Raw genomic sequence first — 21,016 nt, forward strand, 5'->3', positions numbered from 1 at the left:
TTTTATGCGCTTGTGCTGATAATAGGATGGTAGAAATGAGATAAAAATAGAAGTTGTTAGCAGTTAATTTACTGTAGGTTTATAAGGTATGTTAATCTCTAAAAATTGAGCTGTATATGGATGAAGATTAAGCGTCTTAACACCTGATAGCTTGTAGCTATCTAAGTCTGAGAATATCGACATGTATATTTAGTAATGGTATTATACTAATTAATATTAACTTGTAAAGCATGAATTCTCACTCGTTAATATTGGAATTCACTGTAGAAACCTATTTAAGCGCGTGTGTTTGTAGAATAAAGAAGGTAATTGCTCAAGAAACGGCAAGACTCATATCGTGAAGAATAGTGTAATAATTAGTCAGTTGTCTGTGGAGATCAGCCGAGAAATCGAGTTCTCAAATACTTCTCTCATAGAAACTGAAAGTACTGGGAGAAATAACCCAAGTTTTAAGTAACTACACTAGAGTTCTTTACTTTCCTTTGCCACAAGTGAGGGTTGTGACACTAGTGCATATCAATAACATCTTAGACAAATACATTGGCGTGAACAGATATGAGCAATATCCTTTAAATCACTTGAGATGCATTATTTTATTCGAATCATACATTTGGTTTTAAATTTTTTTCTAGCCGTTGCATTAGACTATAAGTAACGGTTTAGTTGGTCATTTTAAGGTTTATAGTATGTCAAACTAATAATTAATTAACTTCTTTGGCCTGGTGTCATCAGTTCATGAATCTAGGCATCGAAAGTCCTTACTTATTAAAAGAGAAATCCTGAATTCATTTATGCTAAACTCATATAGAAATTGTAATGTCCTAATTTTATGTGATGCATTAATTTTTATTGCAACAGTACAAAATAAGTTAAAAATAAATGAGGCGCTATATTTATTCTTTCACCAGTTCAACAATGCTAAAAGATATTGTAATGGTATTCAAGAAAAACCAACTCTAAAATTCAAGAGTTTCCATTTCTTACATTCCTAATGTTTTAGATAATACAGATATAACAGAGAATCAGTTCTTGCAGATTTAAAGATAGGGCTACTATAGACATACCGTATTTGAATTATCTAGAATCATTCAGTACATGTCTAAGATTCTAAATAATGTCTGTATTAATTTAGCTATCCAATTTGAACCAAATTTCATGAACTGTTATGACTCATACATGGGATAGCTGCTGCTGAAGGATGTTGAAGCTCGGCAGATAGTTGAATGAGGCAGAGTTCTATTGTTGTTTAACGTAGAAGCAAAGGTGTATAAATTTTTGTGAGGTAGTTAAGGGATACTGAATCCCGTAGATGATAGTATAGTGCAGATTTGTTTCACGTTAACTTTGTCGCGAAGCTGGTTTGTGACAGCTGCCAATACATTATTACTTCAACTTTGTTTCCAGATTCTAACCATTACTATATTCATTTTATATTTTCCCAGAATGATAGATATTTATAGTTTATTGAGTAATATTGAGGCATCAGTTTGGATTTATTACATGATTTAATCTAGCATTCACTGTAAAAAGATCTAGATTATGTTCTCGTCGATAGTTATGCATCCATGGAAAGGAGATCAGCTTAGGATTAATGAAAGAAAAAGACCTTATAACTAAAAATTTTTCGAATATCTACTTCTAAAATTAAGTTTCACTATATTACAAGATTCCTGAAACAGCAGCGAGATCTCTAAATTTAATCGTTTTGTAAAGACTATCTGATGGTTGTATTTATCACTAATGAGAGATTTGTTACACCTCCTATATGCTTATTAATCGAAACTTAATTTGCATACAAAGTAATATAACCGTACATACTGCAATGTATTTTATGTTAATCGGTAATAATCAGTCATACTTTATTTAGTCTTTGCATGAAGAACTAAAGACATTCTAGTATATATTGCATAAAACTTAATTTAACTTGTATTTCATTTACTGTATATTTGCAGTTTGATGGTTAATTATCCAATATACTATACTATTTCATTTAATCTTTACGCTACATTGCTACAAAGAATTTAATTAATCTAAAATTGATAGATTTACTAAATAGCAGGTAGAAAACGTATTACATTACCTGGCTTAAACTATGACTAAAATTTTTAGCATGAACTGTAACATTTTGAACATTTCAATTTCAGCAATACTAATATAATGATATTGGAAATTATTGTTTTATTTGAAATTAGGCTAGATGCATTCAATAGTCTTCAACACACAATAGAACTGAAACCTTCAAAATTCTTTTCTAACCTTTTGCCAAAAGATAATGGCTCCATAATACGAATAACAATGTATCTAAGTTTCTACAATAAATATTATCTAGCAGCTGTTGTTTATAATTGACGTTTAACTTAAATAGACTGATATTGATATGAATTACATAATCTAGCGAATTCATCTATTTAGATTTCAACGCAGAAATTAAAGATGTGCTCTCCGAAAATTTATTATATTGGTGATTCAATAATATATTAGCTACTGAATTTTTGTCAATTACAAATTTGCTACGAAGTGACGTGTGGCTATACTTTAAATCAATAGTTTAAGACTTTTAAATGTGTACCTAACTTAATTATATTTGTTTTTCTGCCATCTATTATATCATGTAGCCTTACAAAGAAATAAAAGCAATTAATTCAGTTATAATACACAGCAGTACGAACTTTTGTTTTATTTGCAAATCGTACGTCTACTATCTTTACAAGGCGTCGTAGATGAAATAAATTCAAAAAAGAACCGATGATTCTTCAGTTTATCGGGCTTTATAACAGTTGATTTGAAATCTGATACAAAGTAAATTCAATAAATATACTGCATTCACACATGTTCATAGCTATGCAGAATCATGTTTCGAACTAATCAATTTTAATATTATTCTAGATATAAATTTCAAGAACTATCTTAATTTTACTGATATTTTGACTAAAAATTGTTTTACTCTAAATCGATTATAGGCAGATCGTTACAATATGAAGAGAATTAAATATTTAAAACGTTTAAATCGCATGTACCGTTATCGTAGGACAATTGTCATCGAAAATAGCCGAATATGTAACTTAAAATAGCTAAATAAGTAATTTAATAAAGCACAGTATTGAATATGGATTATTTTTTCCATTTACAGCTAAAAGAAACATTAAACTAGTTGAATAATTACTTCACATACTTATAAATATTACACTGTAGAAGTATTACTTATTAAATTGCAATCGATTAAAATTTGAATTATTAATGAACAGCTATTGCTTTCCAATAACTGAATCTTATTTATATGTGTATCACATCCATTAAAATAAAGCGTCTAAAATTTTTCAATACAAAATTAAAGCGATTAATATTAATTAACGTAAACCATTACCCTTAAAAATCAGCTTTGCAGTAGTATATATCATCAATAAATTTATAACTATACATTTAGAATAACATGAAATCATCGTATCTATGTTTTCAACTAGATTATGCGCTAAAGGTATAAACAGTGCATGTGTACTATACATGCCGTTAAATTTAAATTACACAAAATTTTAAAATTTAATTAATATAATATAATAGTTAAATAGAGTAACGGAAAATTATTTTCAACTCCCTGATGTCTTTTGAACGAATAACAGCAATACTTCCATACTCTCAGGTATACTTAGCTCTTTATTTTTATTATCTGACCTCTTGCAAGGCACATTTTTGCCGTAGTTATAGGTACAACAGTTTTCTTCTCTATGATTGTAAGAGGTTGTAGCACTCCGAAACAATAATGTACCGACAAAGTTACAGAACATGTTTGTGAATTCATAAAATATTAGAAAAGGCTGTTTTTATTACAATAATTTAGAACCGGTCATTAATTCAATGACTTGCTGGATCTACAGTTTCGTGAGAATTAAATCTATTGTTAATAATACAAAGTATTTATACTTTTTAAACGTCGTAATCCATACTTGTGTTTAGGACGTCTAAAATTTTATATTTGTTACCATAAGACCGCTTTTTAGTAACGCCATCTAAAGAAAGAAAGTTAGAGGTTGAGTACTGGATTGTACTATGCTAATTAATTTTATCTTACAATCCCGAAATCGAATAAAAAATATTTCTTTAGCGGCATTCAATTCATATGCCAAGACATTTTTACGACATCAATGAAATTGACAGCTAAGATTTCATTAATGGATAAGAAATATTTAAGAGTTTTGATCATTTGGTAAAGGTACAGGTTTTACCAATTACAATAATACGCTAGATATAGCGTTACCCTATTATATAATTTTTACTTTGTGAAAATTAATGATCATTCATTCATAGTATGTCTATCGCCACATAATGAGGAGGAATATATTTCAATTAGTCAATATTTTACCTGTTCCAATACTATTGGGGTAAATCCGATCACTAAGATTCAAAATTTGTAGAAAACTAGAACTTTAGTAGATCTAAAACAAAGATTAGCTACACGAAGCTCTACTCTAACGAATACAGCTACTGTAAGAGTTTTACAAAGAACAATCAGATAATCTAATGTCGCTTGCTTTATACTCTGTAGTATTCACATCTACAATCAGCGTAGCAATATTTAATCTTCCTTCAAACTTAATTAAATCATTATTAGTAACACCTTTTTACTGCCTCTCATCATTAATCCAATATGGAAACGATAACAGCAACTGTGTAGACATTATTCCTGCTGCTCAAAGTGCAATAAACGAATCATATCCTAATATATGATTTGCAGTTCTATTTTTACTCCTAACCTTATTAGTAGCTCATTATCCTACTATATATAGTCATCTGTACTCTAGCAGAGTCTGTCATTACAGTCTATAATTATGGGCTTCTAAATATATCATGAGATAAAAATGATACTATCGTATATCACCCTAAACATGCCTGATAGTCTGCAATGATAATACTAAGTCACTTTACAACTGCAAACTTGATTAAACGCTTACAGTTAAGAAATATTAACTTGATACCTCTTGATATAAATAAAATCAGATATTCTGTGCTATCCATTGTCGAAACCACCTATTTACGGTAAAAAATAAAGGAATCATATGATATAGTCTATTAGATATTACTGTACTCTTAGAAGCCTTATAGTATTATAGGATCATATAAAATAATGAAACTATTAACATTCTTTCTATTGCTATTTGTAATCCATTATAATAGTCACGGTGTTAAAAGCTAGATTATTACACTTTACACTTATTATTTGATTTTAGTGCTCTCATGAATTCCTTGCAATTTAGAACTTGATAGTAACTGTTAGGCGTTATGCAAAAGTAATTGACCTTATTCGGTACACTGGTTAATAGATATTAAAATAATTGACCTAGCTCAGAAGAAAACTAAAAAATATCAAAGCGAGCTTTCATTTCTGAATTCTGGTTGACGAATCGAATATAAATAATGCAATTAATTGATAGGTTTTACAATTTTATGCCTAAACCTCAATTAAATAGTATAGAAGTATAGGAGCCATTTTCTCTAAAAATGAAGTGAAGGAATCAAGGCATATGAGATAGTCTCCCACAGTAATATAGAGCAAATTTCCTGGCTAATTAATGATTACAGCTAATTTTGTCATGATATCTTCGATATTGGTATATAATTTTATAGCACTTGTACTAAATGTACAGAAAATCATTGATCAACCTATTAGACTTCGTCAGCACTGAGAAAAACAGCATACGAGTAAGCTAAAACTGATATTATACTCGAAGCTGATTGCATCATAATTATAAATAAAAATTTGCTTTAACATCCTGTATCTATTAAAAAACAAGTATAGAATAGTACTATTAATTACGTTGTCGGTAACCTGTAAAAAGTAAAGATAATTCTGGTGATAATGCAGCATATTGATATATTAACGAAATCAGGTAAGATTCATTTAATACTAAAATAATATCAATAAATAAACGGAGTATTGCAAAAAATTCCTTCTACTAAAATATTGATGTTTTGCTCGCAAGCAAGTTATTGCTGTTATCCTGACACTGAGCTCAACTTTATATAAATAGAAATTTCATGTTAATAAAAATTAAATACCTGTCTTTCACCAAAAGATGTTGCACAGGTCTGCATACTAAATTCATATGAAAGCTATCTTGTGACGTATCAAAGATTTGTCCAACTAGACGCAAGTCTTTCATCCATCTATTTCTAAAGTTGCTCACGTAAATCGAACCTTTTATCATTACATCGACTTGAAATATTAATGGGTAGCAAGCAAATTACAAGCTACCATGAAAGACTTAAGCATAAAAATTTTAATCTTCGTTATACTACAACACAAACTGCCACGATCTCAAAATATTAACTACTCAAGTTTGACTTGTGATGATATCAAGGCTTTTATTGATTTAATTTATTAAAGTATACTGTGTTGTAAGATTTGCTTACTAGCTATGTTTCCTTCAGTAGTCAAAGGACTATAAAAATTCTCAAGTCTTATAAAGCGTAATAAAAGTACTAGAAAAGCCGTAATTCTCACTATTGCAGCTGTGAAGATATATTTAGAACTAAATTGTATGTAAAAATAATTGGATTAAAGTTAGCAATAATAAACAGACATAAAATATGGGTACATTTAAGTTATGGTAAACAAATTGATCTTAGTTCCCAGAGTATATAACTGTTGCAAAAAATTTTATTGCAGTATATGAGTATAAAATGACATCTAAGAATGTGATTCGAAAATTTTTGCTTATATTCGTAAATATATAAGACAAATTGTCACGGTATGAACCACCGTGAAGGGTAAATGACTAAATTCAAAGTTTAACAGTTACATATGGAAAAAAGTAATGATGACTTTAAAGTTAGAACTGCGTTAGTTATTATTTTGTTACAGTAAACTATGCTGTATTGTAGTAAAAGTTCTCATAAGGTAACCAATATTGACTGATGATAGTGTTATGTCTTGTAACGCTTGTAATGGATATCCTGAAGATATTCAATTATAGATGATACCATAAATAATTCTGTGCGTGGACATGCTGTAGTCTAATGATGTAAAATCGTTCAGTACATGTCCAAAATTATGAATAATATCTGTTTTAATTTAGCTATCCAATATGAGCTAAATTTCATGAACTGTTACGAATCATACGTGATAGCTGTTGACGAAGGGTATTTAAGCTCGGCAGATAGTTTAATAGAAGAAAAGTCATACAGTTCTTTTAACGTAGAAGCAAAGGCATCTAAATTCTTGTAAGACAGTTAAGGGATACTGAATCCTGGAGACAAGAGTAATTTGGAGATTTGTTTTACGTTATCTTTGTGAGGAAGCTGATTTGTAACACAAATATAGAGCTTCGATATCTTAGAGCTGTAAATTTTTTTCTCTTTATACAAGATCTTATTAATCTATCCTTAAATCACTTATATCTTGAACACATAATAAAGTTCGTTATATCCCCAATCCTTTGCGCTTATATATTGCACGTATACATGCAGATAAGAATGTGATATGCAGCAACTACATTTAGCTTTGCACATTATATCACCAGGTATTTTTGTTCGAGTTTCTACACCATATAAATAACTGTTTGTAATATCTAGGCTCATAAATAAAATTCTGATATGATTTAGATTCCATGTAGAGAATTTGCCCGAGAAGCTACTGCGTGCACACATGCGAAACTAGAGTTTTCCTTATTTTTTTAGACTTATGCTAAACTTATATTGACATAATAGCAAGCTTGGTAAATTGTTCGCTATATGAACAATCAACAAGAATGTTTAAATGTTTAAAATTAAAATCAATGAATAGCAAATTAATTCTAAAGCCACATTTGTTCTTTGCCTTTTAAGGTTATCTTAAAAAAGTCGGAATCAATTCGAGTAGACGATTCCTGAAATTTTCCTTTTTATCAGCTACAAGCTGGGTGTGATATATACCAATCACGAGATTCCAAATTTTAGAAAAATAAGGGCTTTATTGAATCTTATACAAAGATTAATTACGCACAGCTCTACTTTAGCCGAATACTACTACTAAAGACTTCTACAACGAACTAACAGAATAATATAAAGTTGCATGCTTTTATACTTTCCGTAGCATTCGCAGCTACAATCCGCATGGCAAACTTTTACCTTATTTTACACATAGTTAAATTATTCTTAGTAAGACTATTCTACTGCGGACCTTCATTAATCCAATATGGATATGACTACAGTACTTGCGTAGATATTATTCACACCAGCCAAAGTACAATGAATTAACCATATCCCAATATATAATTTACAGTTCTATTTTTACCTTTAGCCTTATTAGTAACTCAACACCTTAATGTATATAGCCATCTGTACTCTAGCATAGAGTCTCTACCACTACAGTCTATATTTATAGCTACCAAATATCTCTTAGGATAAATATGTACCGTACATTATACTAAACACGGCTAATAGTCTACAATCACAATACTAGTTACATTACACTGGGGTAAATATAGGAGACAACACCACCCTGCGATTTTATCCTCACTTCAAATCTACTAAAGTTATAGGAAATGCTAAGATTTATCTCTTCCATTATTTTCTTTTTAATTTTCGACGTTATACAGATAGTGAATAATATCAAAAAAAAAATTCCAAATGATTTGCAGAAATATAATTATTTATTTGAGGCCATCTTAAAATAATTTTATTCAAATAAAATCCGGTTGACGTTAGAAGGATCAGCTACATGATGTTTAGCCTCTAAAGGAACCAAAGATAGCAGTACTCTGAAATTAATATAATAACTAGAGTTGGTAATATACATTTACAAAAACATTTCGAAGTACTGTAAGTTAAAGAACTTCTATGCTGTTTCTCTGCTTTTTAAGTACCTAAACCATGGAGCAGTAATATCTACTTTAACAATATTTGAGACCGTTGATGATGATACAAAGATTTAGGTTTAGTTTTCATAAAATATACGAAATATAGATAGACTAGTCAACATTTGACTGCTAGCAAACCATGCCTTTTACCTACATGATCTTCTTAACTAAATTCTCTCGTATTACAAAAACTGATCACGAGCACAAATATTAACAAAGCAGATGCTCATATTAGTTATTCAGATTTATAAGTACTGCATGTAATCTGCACATCCCGAAAAATTCATTATTCCTTTTATGAATTTAAAGAAGGTAGTTCTAATTTAACGATAGTATTAGCAAAAATTGCTATTAGAAACGCAGCATAATTCCGTTATAAATTATGAGTAAGGACTTTTATTTAAGAGTTCACTTAAATTAAAGACTGAATCTCATTTATAAATTTGACTTACATCCGATTTTACAACAATTTTTAGACAAACATATCATTTGTTAAATTACCAAGAAATGGCTGATAAGTTCAAAGCGATTGATAAGAATAGTGATTAGAAATTGCATTATTAATTTTAAATGTTCATTACCATCATGATTATTCTATCACATGGTTTTTAGAAATATGATGCAACATTCTATCAACTCAATGAATCAACGAAAATTTAAATAATAGATTGAAACTCAAACATTCCTGTAGGAATATTATTTGCTTAAATTAAAATCAGATATATTGTAATAGGATTTTGCATCTTTAATATCTCTTTAAATAGTTCAGAGATAAACTATGCGACCGTTTGCTTTACTCTCAATAACTATGGCAATGTATCGTTTAGATTAGAATATGGACTGACTAGAACACAGCTAATGCTACCTTTTTGGCAGTAATATATATCAGTATCTAATCTAGGATGATCATTATAATTTTAAACTTTTATATAGTTCATAGATTAAATCCAAATTTGCATTTGGGAATATAAGTTTTGTAACATTATCAGTAATGTTAGGAGCATTTTACAGCAGTATCGTAGCTACGGTATACCACGCAAATAGAATCTCACTAAAAAAATGATGTAACAGACTATTATACCTTAAATTAGCGCGCGAATACAATATTGATATAAAATCATAGAATACAACAATATTATACAGCCAAGAGTTTTATTTTACACTTGATGACGGACAGGCTTTATTTTCTCCCATGACCTTGCTACTAGAATATGTAGTATTTTTTCCTGGTTTAACGCGAATTCGACTGCTATTTGATTGATGTAGTGTACTTACTATGGCTTCCCTCAAGCTAGTAACATAATATGCGTATAGAATAGGATTAATAGCCGGTACAGCAAAGGCTACAATAAAGAGTAATCTTAAAATTAAAGCAAGGCTACGGCCCAATTTTGGATTAGAATGCGACATTAGATAAACAGTTATAAACGGTAAGAAAGCTATGATGTAGAAGGTTGTAATAACAGCCATTTGTTGTGCAGCTTTAATGTTTTTTGCGATCATATTAGATTTATATTGAGTTACGTTGTTTTTTTGATGAAATATAATGCTGCTTCTAGATTTAATAATATAAAAAATTCTTAGGTAACAAAATACAATAACAGCCATGGGCATGAGTATAAATGTAGTTGTTAGTCCTACTAAATAATCCATTCGCAAATCGGTACTATTCAATTGACTTTGGCATTGATTGATAGGATCTTGCCCGAAAGTAACCGTAGCTGGCAGAAGAGCTGTTAGAATCGACGTTAGCCAAACCAGCAATAATATGATAATGACATATCTCGTCTGTGCGCGAAGTTTATATTGAAATGGTCTTGTTACCGCCATGTAGCGATCTATACAAACCAGACATTGATGCATATTTAGATTAATCACAAATGCTGTTCCCACTGCTGGTAAAATGTAGCAGAAAAAAGAATCGCCGATAAATGCTGCAAATGCCCAACGAGGTAAAATATAAATGGAGGCACTTAAAACGCCAACTAAAAACATACTGGATAGTATTGTAAATATCACAGATTTTAGTTTCTTATTAGAAAGTATCACCAAAACCATAAACAAATTGGTGACAATAGTTGTAGAGCCAAGACAAATGCCAATAATATCAGCTTGCGGACCCTGTACTGTTTCATTGGTTTTATTACTTTCCATGTTTCTTATCTTTAACGATTTCGTTTACTATTTCTTACCAAAATTTAGCCACCATAAATCCTTTAGAGTACTGTATATCTTGTATGGAATAATGCAGCATACGCTTGATCTATTTAGGAAAAATAATAATCTTAACTTGAAAAAAGAAAGTGATATAGCTTAAAATGAAATAAAATAATAGCGTGCGAAAGGAATATAACAAAATTTTTCTTTTTCACTATTGTGTTCGTAGCAAAAAAATAACTTTATTGCCAAATAGATTTTGATGTTATCTCCGAGAATGAATCAAACATCGCGTTAAGTGTCCATGTACTGAAGAAAGATAATAGTATTAACGAAAGTTTTCGCAGAGGCTGATTCTTTATATTTAACAGTAATCAATTATTTAAATCATGGTGGCCTAGATAATTAATTTTTAATTACCTAATTTTTAGCATTAAAGAAAATATGGCAGTCTTTGTTATGCAAAAATTCAATTTCCTTCTTATCTTCTAGGTAATACAACTAAGTTTGATAGCAATTTCAGCTTTCTTGTCAACTACTTTTTTTTATTCAATAAAACACATTTTTCAATACATCATAAATCATTGTATCAACTTTATTCCCAAATTTATACAAATGGCGGAAGACTTAGACTATGGATTATAGACAGATAAGCTGCCTTTAACATAGATTAATTAAGTCTAGCGAGTTTGACGTAGGCAAATATGTAAAACCATAATAAATTATACTATGTAAAAATTAGACATTAAAAAAGAAATTTCGGAGAGCAGACGAAAAGAAAATATTGTCATGGAGATGAAACAATCATCAATTTCTGTAGTTTGCTAAGTTTTGCTACAGTGAATAAATAAAATTGAATGAAATAAAATTGATATGACTATCGGCTTTAAAGTATCACTTTCAAGAAATAATGGGATGAAATAGGCATCTGATAAGATATGTTGCATATTGGAATTATTCTATGATAATGTTATACTAGAATTTTTAATATACTTTATTATCTTACAATGAGTTCGAGCAAAATTCCGAATAATTTAACACATTGCAATCTTTATACGATATAAAGATTGATAAACAAAGGATTACTCCTCGTCCCCATAGCTCATCACGTAAACCTGTAAAATATAAAACGCGATGATTAATGGGTGAAATTAGAATAAAAATGTAGCTATTGTTGCTTTCTTTTCAGGCACTAATAGAATAGGTCTTGAAATTTGAGATTTTCAATTTTAATGAATCCACTTAATTTATCAAAGCATCTTGTTATAAGATGCAAGAAATCATTTATAAAGCAGAAATGCACAGTAAAATCGTCTGTGTGAATTGAATAAACTTTAGATATTTAAATTTTTAACTATGAAAACGAGCCCTTTAGCAGTATTTCTTAATTATATAATTTTCCGTTGCTTAGTAACGGTCTATAGATTATATTTTTTACTGCAAGATTTTGAAATAATTAAGATTTTGGTTAGCTAATTGCGAGATATACATATTCTAGTGACCATGACCTTGCAACTTAATAATAGGGTATCTTCTCATTTAGCTCCAAAATATTCTTCCATATTTTCAAAACCTTGTATTAATTAATTTTCTTGTAAATAAGTAAATACAAGAGCTGTAACTAGTCAATTTTTAACCAACGATAGTTCTAATTTCTGGCATATAGGCATTCTGTAATAAACAGAGATGTATTTATTACTGACATAAAAGGATATTTATCAAATAGCAATTATCAAAAATGATAAAATTTACTGCACCTCGAAAACCTATTTCATCAGTAAAAAGTACAATAAGAACACTTGAAATACTTCATTTTTGGATATTGTTATGGGAAAAGATGGCTATTGATTTACCTTTGTGCGTCATGAGAGTTGATCACTAAGTGAATCTAGATAAACTATATACATGCTGATTGACCTTCATAATTATTTTTAACAGGTAAGACAAATATCATTGGTGTATAAATTCTATCCCATGTGCTATTGCTACATTACGTGGCGTCTTAACTTCCACAGTAAAGTAAAATTATATGTTCTTACGTTAAGCTAACAGCAAAATTGGAGGCTATAACGATAAAACAACGATTCTTTAGCCATACATATTGTGGCCAGCCGTAACGTCCAAGTCGAAATATCGACTATCCGCTTACAGTTTGAATGCAGAAGTAATCCAAATAATTGCATATTTCTGTAGACTAAGTTTTAGAACCTAATAACCTTCCGATTTGCAGTATATTCCTATTTCAACTATATAATCATTACTAATCGTTGATAAAGATAATTTAACAAAATTAACTATTATTGAAAGTTGCAGTAGGTACTAGTTACAGTGTTATACTCTGTAATATCGAGACTATAGTAGAAACATATATATTACAATAATTTTGTTGACTTACCCTTATATGAAGAGTTTCTAGTATAGATATGTGATATTTAAATATAGCACTAGCTTTTATGGTGATATATACAGCCTTCTGAAATTAATAGTTTAATTAGGGAATCGAGAATAATCTTCTTATAATTTAAATCACTGTGATTGTAATTTACTTATGGTAGATTGTAGATTATCGTAGAAATGTTCCGTGATAGGACATATTGTAATCAGACAATTTTGTATTAGTCATCCCATGCCTACGTTCGTAAATACTGTTGTCTTCAATAGGTAGCGGTATATAAAATTAGTTTTTTGATCCATTATCAGGTTTCAACGTTAATATTACTAACTAGGATGTCTTTGTTATTGTAAAAGAGTGTATAAATGCGATAAATCGTATAATAAAGTGAGTTCTTATGATTAGTGTTTAATGTAAGATTCGAGGTGTCTAAGTCTTTTTGTAGTCTATCAGTGTAGGAAAAGTGTTTCTGAATGAGATACTGTTCCCTGATACGTGGTTCAGGGAATCGACTGGTTGACTGTGCATTACTTCATCTTGTTGCAAAGCTGTTTTGTAACAGTACTTTAGGTTGAGCAGTTATGGAAAGCCATGTTCTAATACAAGTAGTGGTATGTCGTATATTTGACTATGTTGATAAGTTTATTAGACATTAGTAGCAGATTAGTTATTTTTTAAGCGTTTTGATTCGAGCGATGAAGTATATAGATTGGCTATCGCGGAGTTTATGGAATGATTCAGGTTTAATCCCTGGCGACTTTATTCACCCTAATAGACGGAACTAAATATATTTAAGTAAGTCTATATGATATTTACTTTGAGCTCAAGATTTGATATCGTACTTTAAATTGTAGTTAAATATTGTTGCTCTCTACGCTGAAACTATGTAATAAAAGATTATTTGATTTCTGACTCCAATGATACATATATTAAACATTCTATTTTTTTAAATATATTTTTAGATTAGATCGAATAATTGAGACACTTTTATAACAGTATTTCAAATTCATCTAACGAAAATTATGCCTATTTAATTTTCTGTATACCGAAAGTTCCAGCATGTCTCGTTCCTTTCGTGCATTAAAATACTGTCTTTTTATTTCTAGCATTATACAAGCGGTAGAATAACAGGTGTGAGAGTTTCACGTTTAGAAATTAAATTTCAACTCTAATCGCAATCCTTCCATAGTAAATACGGGTATATCATAACATTAGAAAGCTGTAACATTTACTACTTAAAAAAATTGGCTGTTTAGCTATTAGTATTAATAAACTACGTCAATTTCCAACTGCACTACCTTTAGCGACTATTTTATTTTATTTATTATTATGATGGCCTACATGTCCGAAATTTTAACATAATGTGCCATGATCTAAAGCTTGAGAGGCTCTTACACCAGATTTTATCGTTTAAATTAACGTTACTTATTTCTGGGTAGATTCACAGTTCTACTTGTATTTTCAGTAAACTCAATTTTATTTAGTTTTGGTCATACTGTAGTTCAAATACTAGTCTAATTTTAGTACTCATACTATCCATCGACGTAAGAGTCTGTAGACTGTAAGCTGTACCACTATAGACTAATGAGGAAAAATGAAGCATTACCATTCCAAATGCATGAAACCCACGCAGCCTGACCGTCTTGATATGAAATTATATGCACTCAAGTTAGCATTACGTCAATTGCGAATTGGTATATTAAATTTAAAATTATTACCTACGGTAAAATTGATCATGAAATTCTGAAGTTTTTAGAAGATTAGAACGTTATTAAATCTTTAAATAAAGATAGTCTACACAAATTCTACTCAAGCCAAATACTATTGACTTTAAAAAAACTCCTAAATAACGATAAGGAGCTTACTTGTATACTCATCGTAGCGTTTCTACTATAATACGCATAGCGGTATTCTATCTTATTCTGTAATTATTTTAGGTTTAAGTAAGCGACAACATGCGCTATAGTAAATCACTTACAATTTATCCTTGTAATTGTAACAGTATTTATAAATGCTTTTTCTGACTAGTCACAGTGGTATGAGCTACTCTTACAGTAATAAATGTGTTACGTGTCTACTTTAGTTCTAGTATCAAAAATGACTCAACGTTCTCCTTTATATGGTCATCTAGTTCTGATATAGAATCTTGATTTACGGTCTATGATTATCAACTAGCAAATAGGACTGCAATAAATAAAATAACTTCGCTATCGTACACCATAAAATGCTTTCCTATAACCTATAATCTAACACTAAGTTAGGTTTTAACATCATACACTACAGTAATAAGAATTGAAACTTATTTCATATTAAGAATTTGCGATTTTAGAAAGTAATCAGAGAATATACGTATTGGCATTTTTTTAGTTTAATCAGCTTGCAAGTAGGGGATAAGTGTAAGCGTAAATTGCAATGCTTAGATGGCCGTATCACGATATTTTTGTTCATTTTAGGTTATGGTTACGAAATAGTTCTCATACGCTTCAATAAAATATTTTCCGGGCTCAATCTTAACTTTCCGTAATAATCTTTTAGATGTTGGCAAAATATTGATACCTTCTACTCGTTTAGGCAGCATAATTTATTTATCAAATCCTTAATAAATTTTATCTGAAATAGTTAACCTTTAAATTAAGTAAAATTCAAAATACCAATACGTATGATTTACATAGACATTATAATGGTATTTCATGATGTTTCTGTAATTATTTTTTAAGCCTTTATCAGGCCTCGTAGACAATAAATTATTCAAACTCTCAATTTTATACTTTTAGATAATAACGAATCCTGTTAATTCGGAAATAGGCGTAGTTAAATTCATTTGGTACGATACCAACGTAAACATTGCTACTATATTCAAGGCAAGGGGATTGTGCTCTCGGAAACCCTATTTACCAACACTTCCTTTAAGTTTACTTAATTCCGGAAGAAACGGAATAATGAAAACAGTGCTATACCAATATTTAACTTCCTAGTAGTTGATAATATTAATATTTTTGCCCGCAGTATTTTTGTAGCCAATGATTTTCAACTACATAAATGATACTATGACGGGTACTAGCAGAAACTATACTTATTCATTAAGCTTTTAATAATTATATTCTTAAATAATGTAACGTGTTTATGGAATTCTCTGCATTATTATGATTACTGCCCTTTTTAGTAAATATAGTATATCGCTTGTATGTTATATTGTTAAAGATAATATGATAGTTTGGAAAGTGATTACATAATATAAATATATATATGTTATGTTATATACATATATATTATTATCAACTGCTAGTTTTAGTAACAAAATAATAATCCTCTATTTACGATTAAGTTAAATAAAGCGGCAATTTTTGTTTGAAAACGATAACTCGCTTAATACTTTAGAGGAATTGCTATCGATTTAATTATAAATTTGGACAAATTACCTAGTACTACTGTTACTTCTGAGCCTTCTAACGCGAGCTCTGTGTTAACTAAGACCGACAACTGCCAATACTGTCTACATGACTATTTATTAATCGTGCAAAGCAACAAATAATTTCAACTTTTCAATCTTAAATGCATATGAGATCGAATCTTACTAAAGTAAATATCAGTTGATTTTAAGGTTGAACTCTATTTCCAGTATAAATCAATGAAATTTTATTCAAATACTGAAGCTTGCTAGAATAATGCAAATTTATGGTTAAAACTCGAATTGCAAATGCAACAACTTTGCGTTGGTTTATAGCCTTGAGAGCTTGTTAGTCCTTGAAATTCACATGCAAATACTATATATATTTAGTCTTTTTGGAATATTATGCCAGTCAATTTGGCAATTATATAACATCGCCAGCATAAGCAACCACTGTGATAAGCATTGCGTGCTATTTTCAAGGCCTTTGAAGAGTCATTTCATTAACGACAGCCTTTTGCAAACGCTTTGAAAGTGAACAAATTTTTCCTCATGTAAAGACCCTAAAGCCTTAATAGTGTTCTTGAATTTTCCACTTTCAGTTCAATCTTTCAATATTTGGCATTCATATTTATCAGGAATTGATCATTAAATTTTTAAATTTAAATCTAACAATATAGTAAATTTACTGCAAATTTTCTTCATAATAAACAAGAAACTTGATTCTATTTTACCCAATATTACTTCCGGAAGTAAAACTATTTTGTTAGAATAAGGTAGGTGCCGTTGAAGATATGAGATCTGAAAGAAATTGTTTATTGAAAGCTATTAATAATTTCTCTTCTAATATTGACATTCAGTTTAATTTTCCTCTTATAATTCATTATTTCTAATTGTTATTGCGCTCGAAATTTTTAGATGTATAAAGCAATAGGGTTCTATGCTATAAAATTCATTGATAAATCTTATTTAAACCCCTACTTCGTTATGTAGTATAATCATTTTAAGATGTGTTTACTGTAAACGCAGAATACGCGTTCGAATAATGCAATGACAATTTCGAAGCTATGATTGTTCTAGTCTATCCCGCATACCATATCGCACGAATGAAATAATAAAATTAATTAATAATATACCCAATAAAATAGTCGTAGAATTTCTGCAAGAAGCAGTATATTACCATTTTATCTGATATTCAAATACCTATATATATATACTTATGCATTTCACGCTTTACTTTGTCTTGGCTCTTTTAACTAGAAACTTGGTTACCATATAGTCTTATAAATAATATGCAGTATTTGCAATGAAATGAAAAGTGTAGAGATCAAGCTACAAAACTTTAACAAACTTTGATTCTACTTTCGTTGCCTCCGGTAGACTAAGCAAAACTTTGACACCAAATAAAATTTGGGGAAATAATCGAACAACAATTTATTACAAAACAAAATGGAAAGAAGTATAAACCGAACAACGTTACAAATACTTAGCTTTATGTATTAATAAAATAAGTGAGACTTAAAAACTATCAACGACCGAACAACCTTTCAAAAACAAGAACGTTTCAACTTACGACAATTCGACCCCGAAGGCCTTTTAAATTCAACAAGTTCTTCAGATAAAATCTTCTTCTACTCTCTCTAAATTTTCTAATTGCACTATCATTTATAGGCTTCATAGAGCTGTCAGAGGTATTTAAAACTAAACATTTACTAACCAATCGCTCTTAAGATCCGTTTTACAAAACTACTTTGCACCATTTAAGAAAACAAAAATCACTCAAAGTTCAGACACAATTTACCCTATGATTGCCTTACAAAACACTATAAAACCAACAAGTTAACTATGAAAATACATCAAACTTCAATTCTAACTTAATTTCTATCATTAATACACTATAAAAGTCTAAAAATCAACCTTTAAACATCAAGATTTAGTCATAAAAACTACAGTCTACTACTTAACAATCAACACAACCTCTGCCAATTTCCAGCTTATTTTCTATTTTTCTAACTAAACTTTCCTAATGTGACTTTCAAGTCACGTCATAAAATTCCAAAGTTTCAAATTCATGACAAAAATTTCAAATTTAAAACATCAACTCTTACGATATTTTTCATAAACTAAAATCCAAAATCTAAAACAGAAAAATTATATCGGACATAAATCCGACCGGTTCCGGAATCCGAATCCGAAAAATTATATCGGATTTTATAAAGATTACAGTAATCGCTATTTCGCTAATCAGAAAGTTTTATATGACTATCACGACTACTTTTCTGACAATAGTATCGCTGAGTATTGACAGTTGATGTTTTAGCGTCAGATTGTACAGTAACTGTACGATTATAGACTACATTACAGTACTTTATCGTCATGTTATAAATCCCCTTTCTCTAAGGATAGGATTTTGCTACTAAGTTAAATTCCTTTAAAATTTGAATAGACGATCAAACGCCCTTTCTTTAGGTTAGGCCATTGCTCTAGGGCTACTTTTATAGTAATCTATATAATACCTTGTAAAATAATGAAGAAGAAAAGATGGCGACATGATGACTTGGCAGGGTACAACTTAAAGACACTATCACTTTCTAGGTATTTTCTATAGTAAAATAATGCTAGTTACATACTAAAAGCTACAAAAGACTCTACTTTTTAGTCCTTTACTACATATTAATACTTTATACGTGCATCTAAGATTAATTATCCATACTATCAAAGATTTATTCCTATTTATTTCTATTGATTACTATTGATTACTACGGTATAGAGGTATGGTATGCAGGTGTCTATGTTTTAGTATGAGATTCATCTAGGATAGCAAGACCGAAACTTATCATAAAGTAAATTAAAATCACGTCAACTGTGGGTAATTTCATTCCATTGAAGACTATTTAGCACTGTACGGTAGTTTGATTGTTACAAAGATTTAGGTTAGGTAACCATATTGCAAGTTGATTGAGACAAGCATGCAATATATATTTCGGTAAACATACGAAAATAGACCGTACAACTAATATAATAGTAGGCCATACTTAGAAGTACTACTATCATGTTAGTAAACAAGAAAATATATATTTTTAAATTAACAAACTTCTTTAGATATGTCTCCATGGATTAATAGTACAATTTACTTACTAAAATGTAAAAAGTGTATTACCCTAAGGCTAACTCATATTAAATTTATTTGTTAAAGGTGATACATGGATATAGCATTACTGGTTTGAGTAGTAAAAATGCAATTACTTTCCCTTGGGCAGGTTTCTTGAGCTATTTTTGACTTCGAATTGGGCAATGACTTCAATTAAGTACAGTACAGTGTTTGAAAGTTTAACAGTGATGTAATACAGCAGTGTGACTTAGACAATAATCTGGTACGATTAATAATGAAGTAATTATAAAGGAGAGTTAGGACAATAAAATGATGTACGCATAATATTTGCACTATATATAGGACATGTACGTAATAGACCATAGCTGACGGCCATATAAAGTCATATTTTTTGTGTCATTTACTATTATGATTCTAAACTCTTGAGCATAGTATTGTAGAGTAATACTTGGTTAAATTTAAAGAAGTTATATATAATCTTTGCTGTATCGTCTAACATAATAAATGATTGTGCTAATTATCTTAGCCGCTTGCAACCATTCATATAAGAGGGAAAAAAGCAGATTTTTCTTTGCCAGGTGGACTTATAATAAAACATTACTCTTAAGGTTAAATAAGCGTTTACTAAAATATGCTACACTGAAGAATTTCTTCATTTTTAATAGCTCTTAATTCGAGTTGATAGGTATTACAGTGAGCTTGCGTATTTACTAAGCTATAGTCTCTGCAAAAGTTAAATTATATTATTTTAAATATACTGGAACTAGATTTATTGTAAACAAAGAGATATTAAAACATTCCCCGAATGTTCATTCATTTCAAAAAAAGTATAATAATGCGCAAAAGTGGACAACTCCCATCATATCACACTAGACATCGAACTGATGTAAGGTAGAATCTGGAATTGAATTTATAGTACTTTTGCAATTTTAAATCAAGAAATTCCTTTATTTGGTAGTTGCACTAAAAATTTCAGGCTTATACAAGCATACCTATATCGTCTGTAGAACAGTACCGATTAGCTTATGAAAACTCTATTTAATGTCCTTAAATCCACTACCTTACCAAGCCAACATTCTTTGAATTTATTTGGTTCTGTAATTGAAGAATTTATCTCCGTCTAGAAATATCTATAT

The 21,016-nt window shown here is 29.7% G+C and overlaps 1 protein-coding gene across 1 annotated transcript; it reads right to left on the bottom strand.

Moving 5' to 3' along the window:
- Nucleotides 1-9,303: 9,303 nt before the first annotated feature.
- Nucleotides 9,304-10,985, bottom strand: TRIADDRAFT_59535 (uncharacterized protein; the record flags this gene model as incomplete). The annotated part of the gene is made up of 2 exons (XM_002115589.1): nucleotides 9,304-9,342; nucleotides 10,107-10,985. The coding sequence occupies 2 exons, from the start codon at nucleotides 10,983-10,985 to the stop codon at nucleotides 9,304-9,306; spliced, it is 918 nt and encodes a 305-aa protein (XP_002115625.1).
- Nucleotides 10,986-21,016: the final 10,031 nt, after the last annotated feature.

The sequence above is a fragment of the Trichoplax adhaerens genome, genomic scaffold (genome assembly GCF_000150275.1).
Source record: "Trichoplax adhaerens TRIADscaffold_11 genomic scaffold, whole genome shotgun sequence".
Classification (NCBI taxonomy): domain Eukaryota; kingdom Metazoa; phylum Placozoa; class Uniplacotomia; order Trichoplacea; family Trichoplacidae; genus Trichoplax; species Trichoplax adhaerens.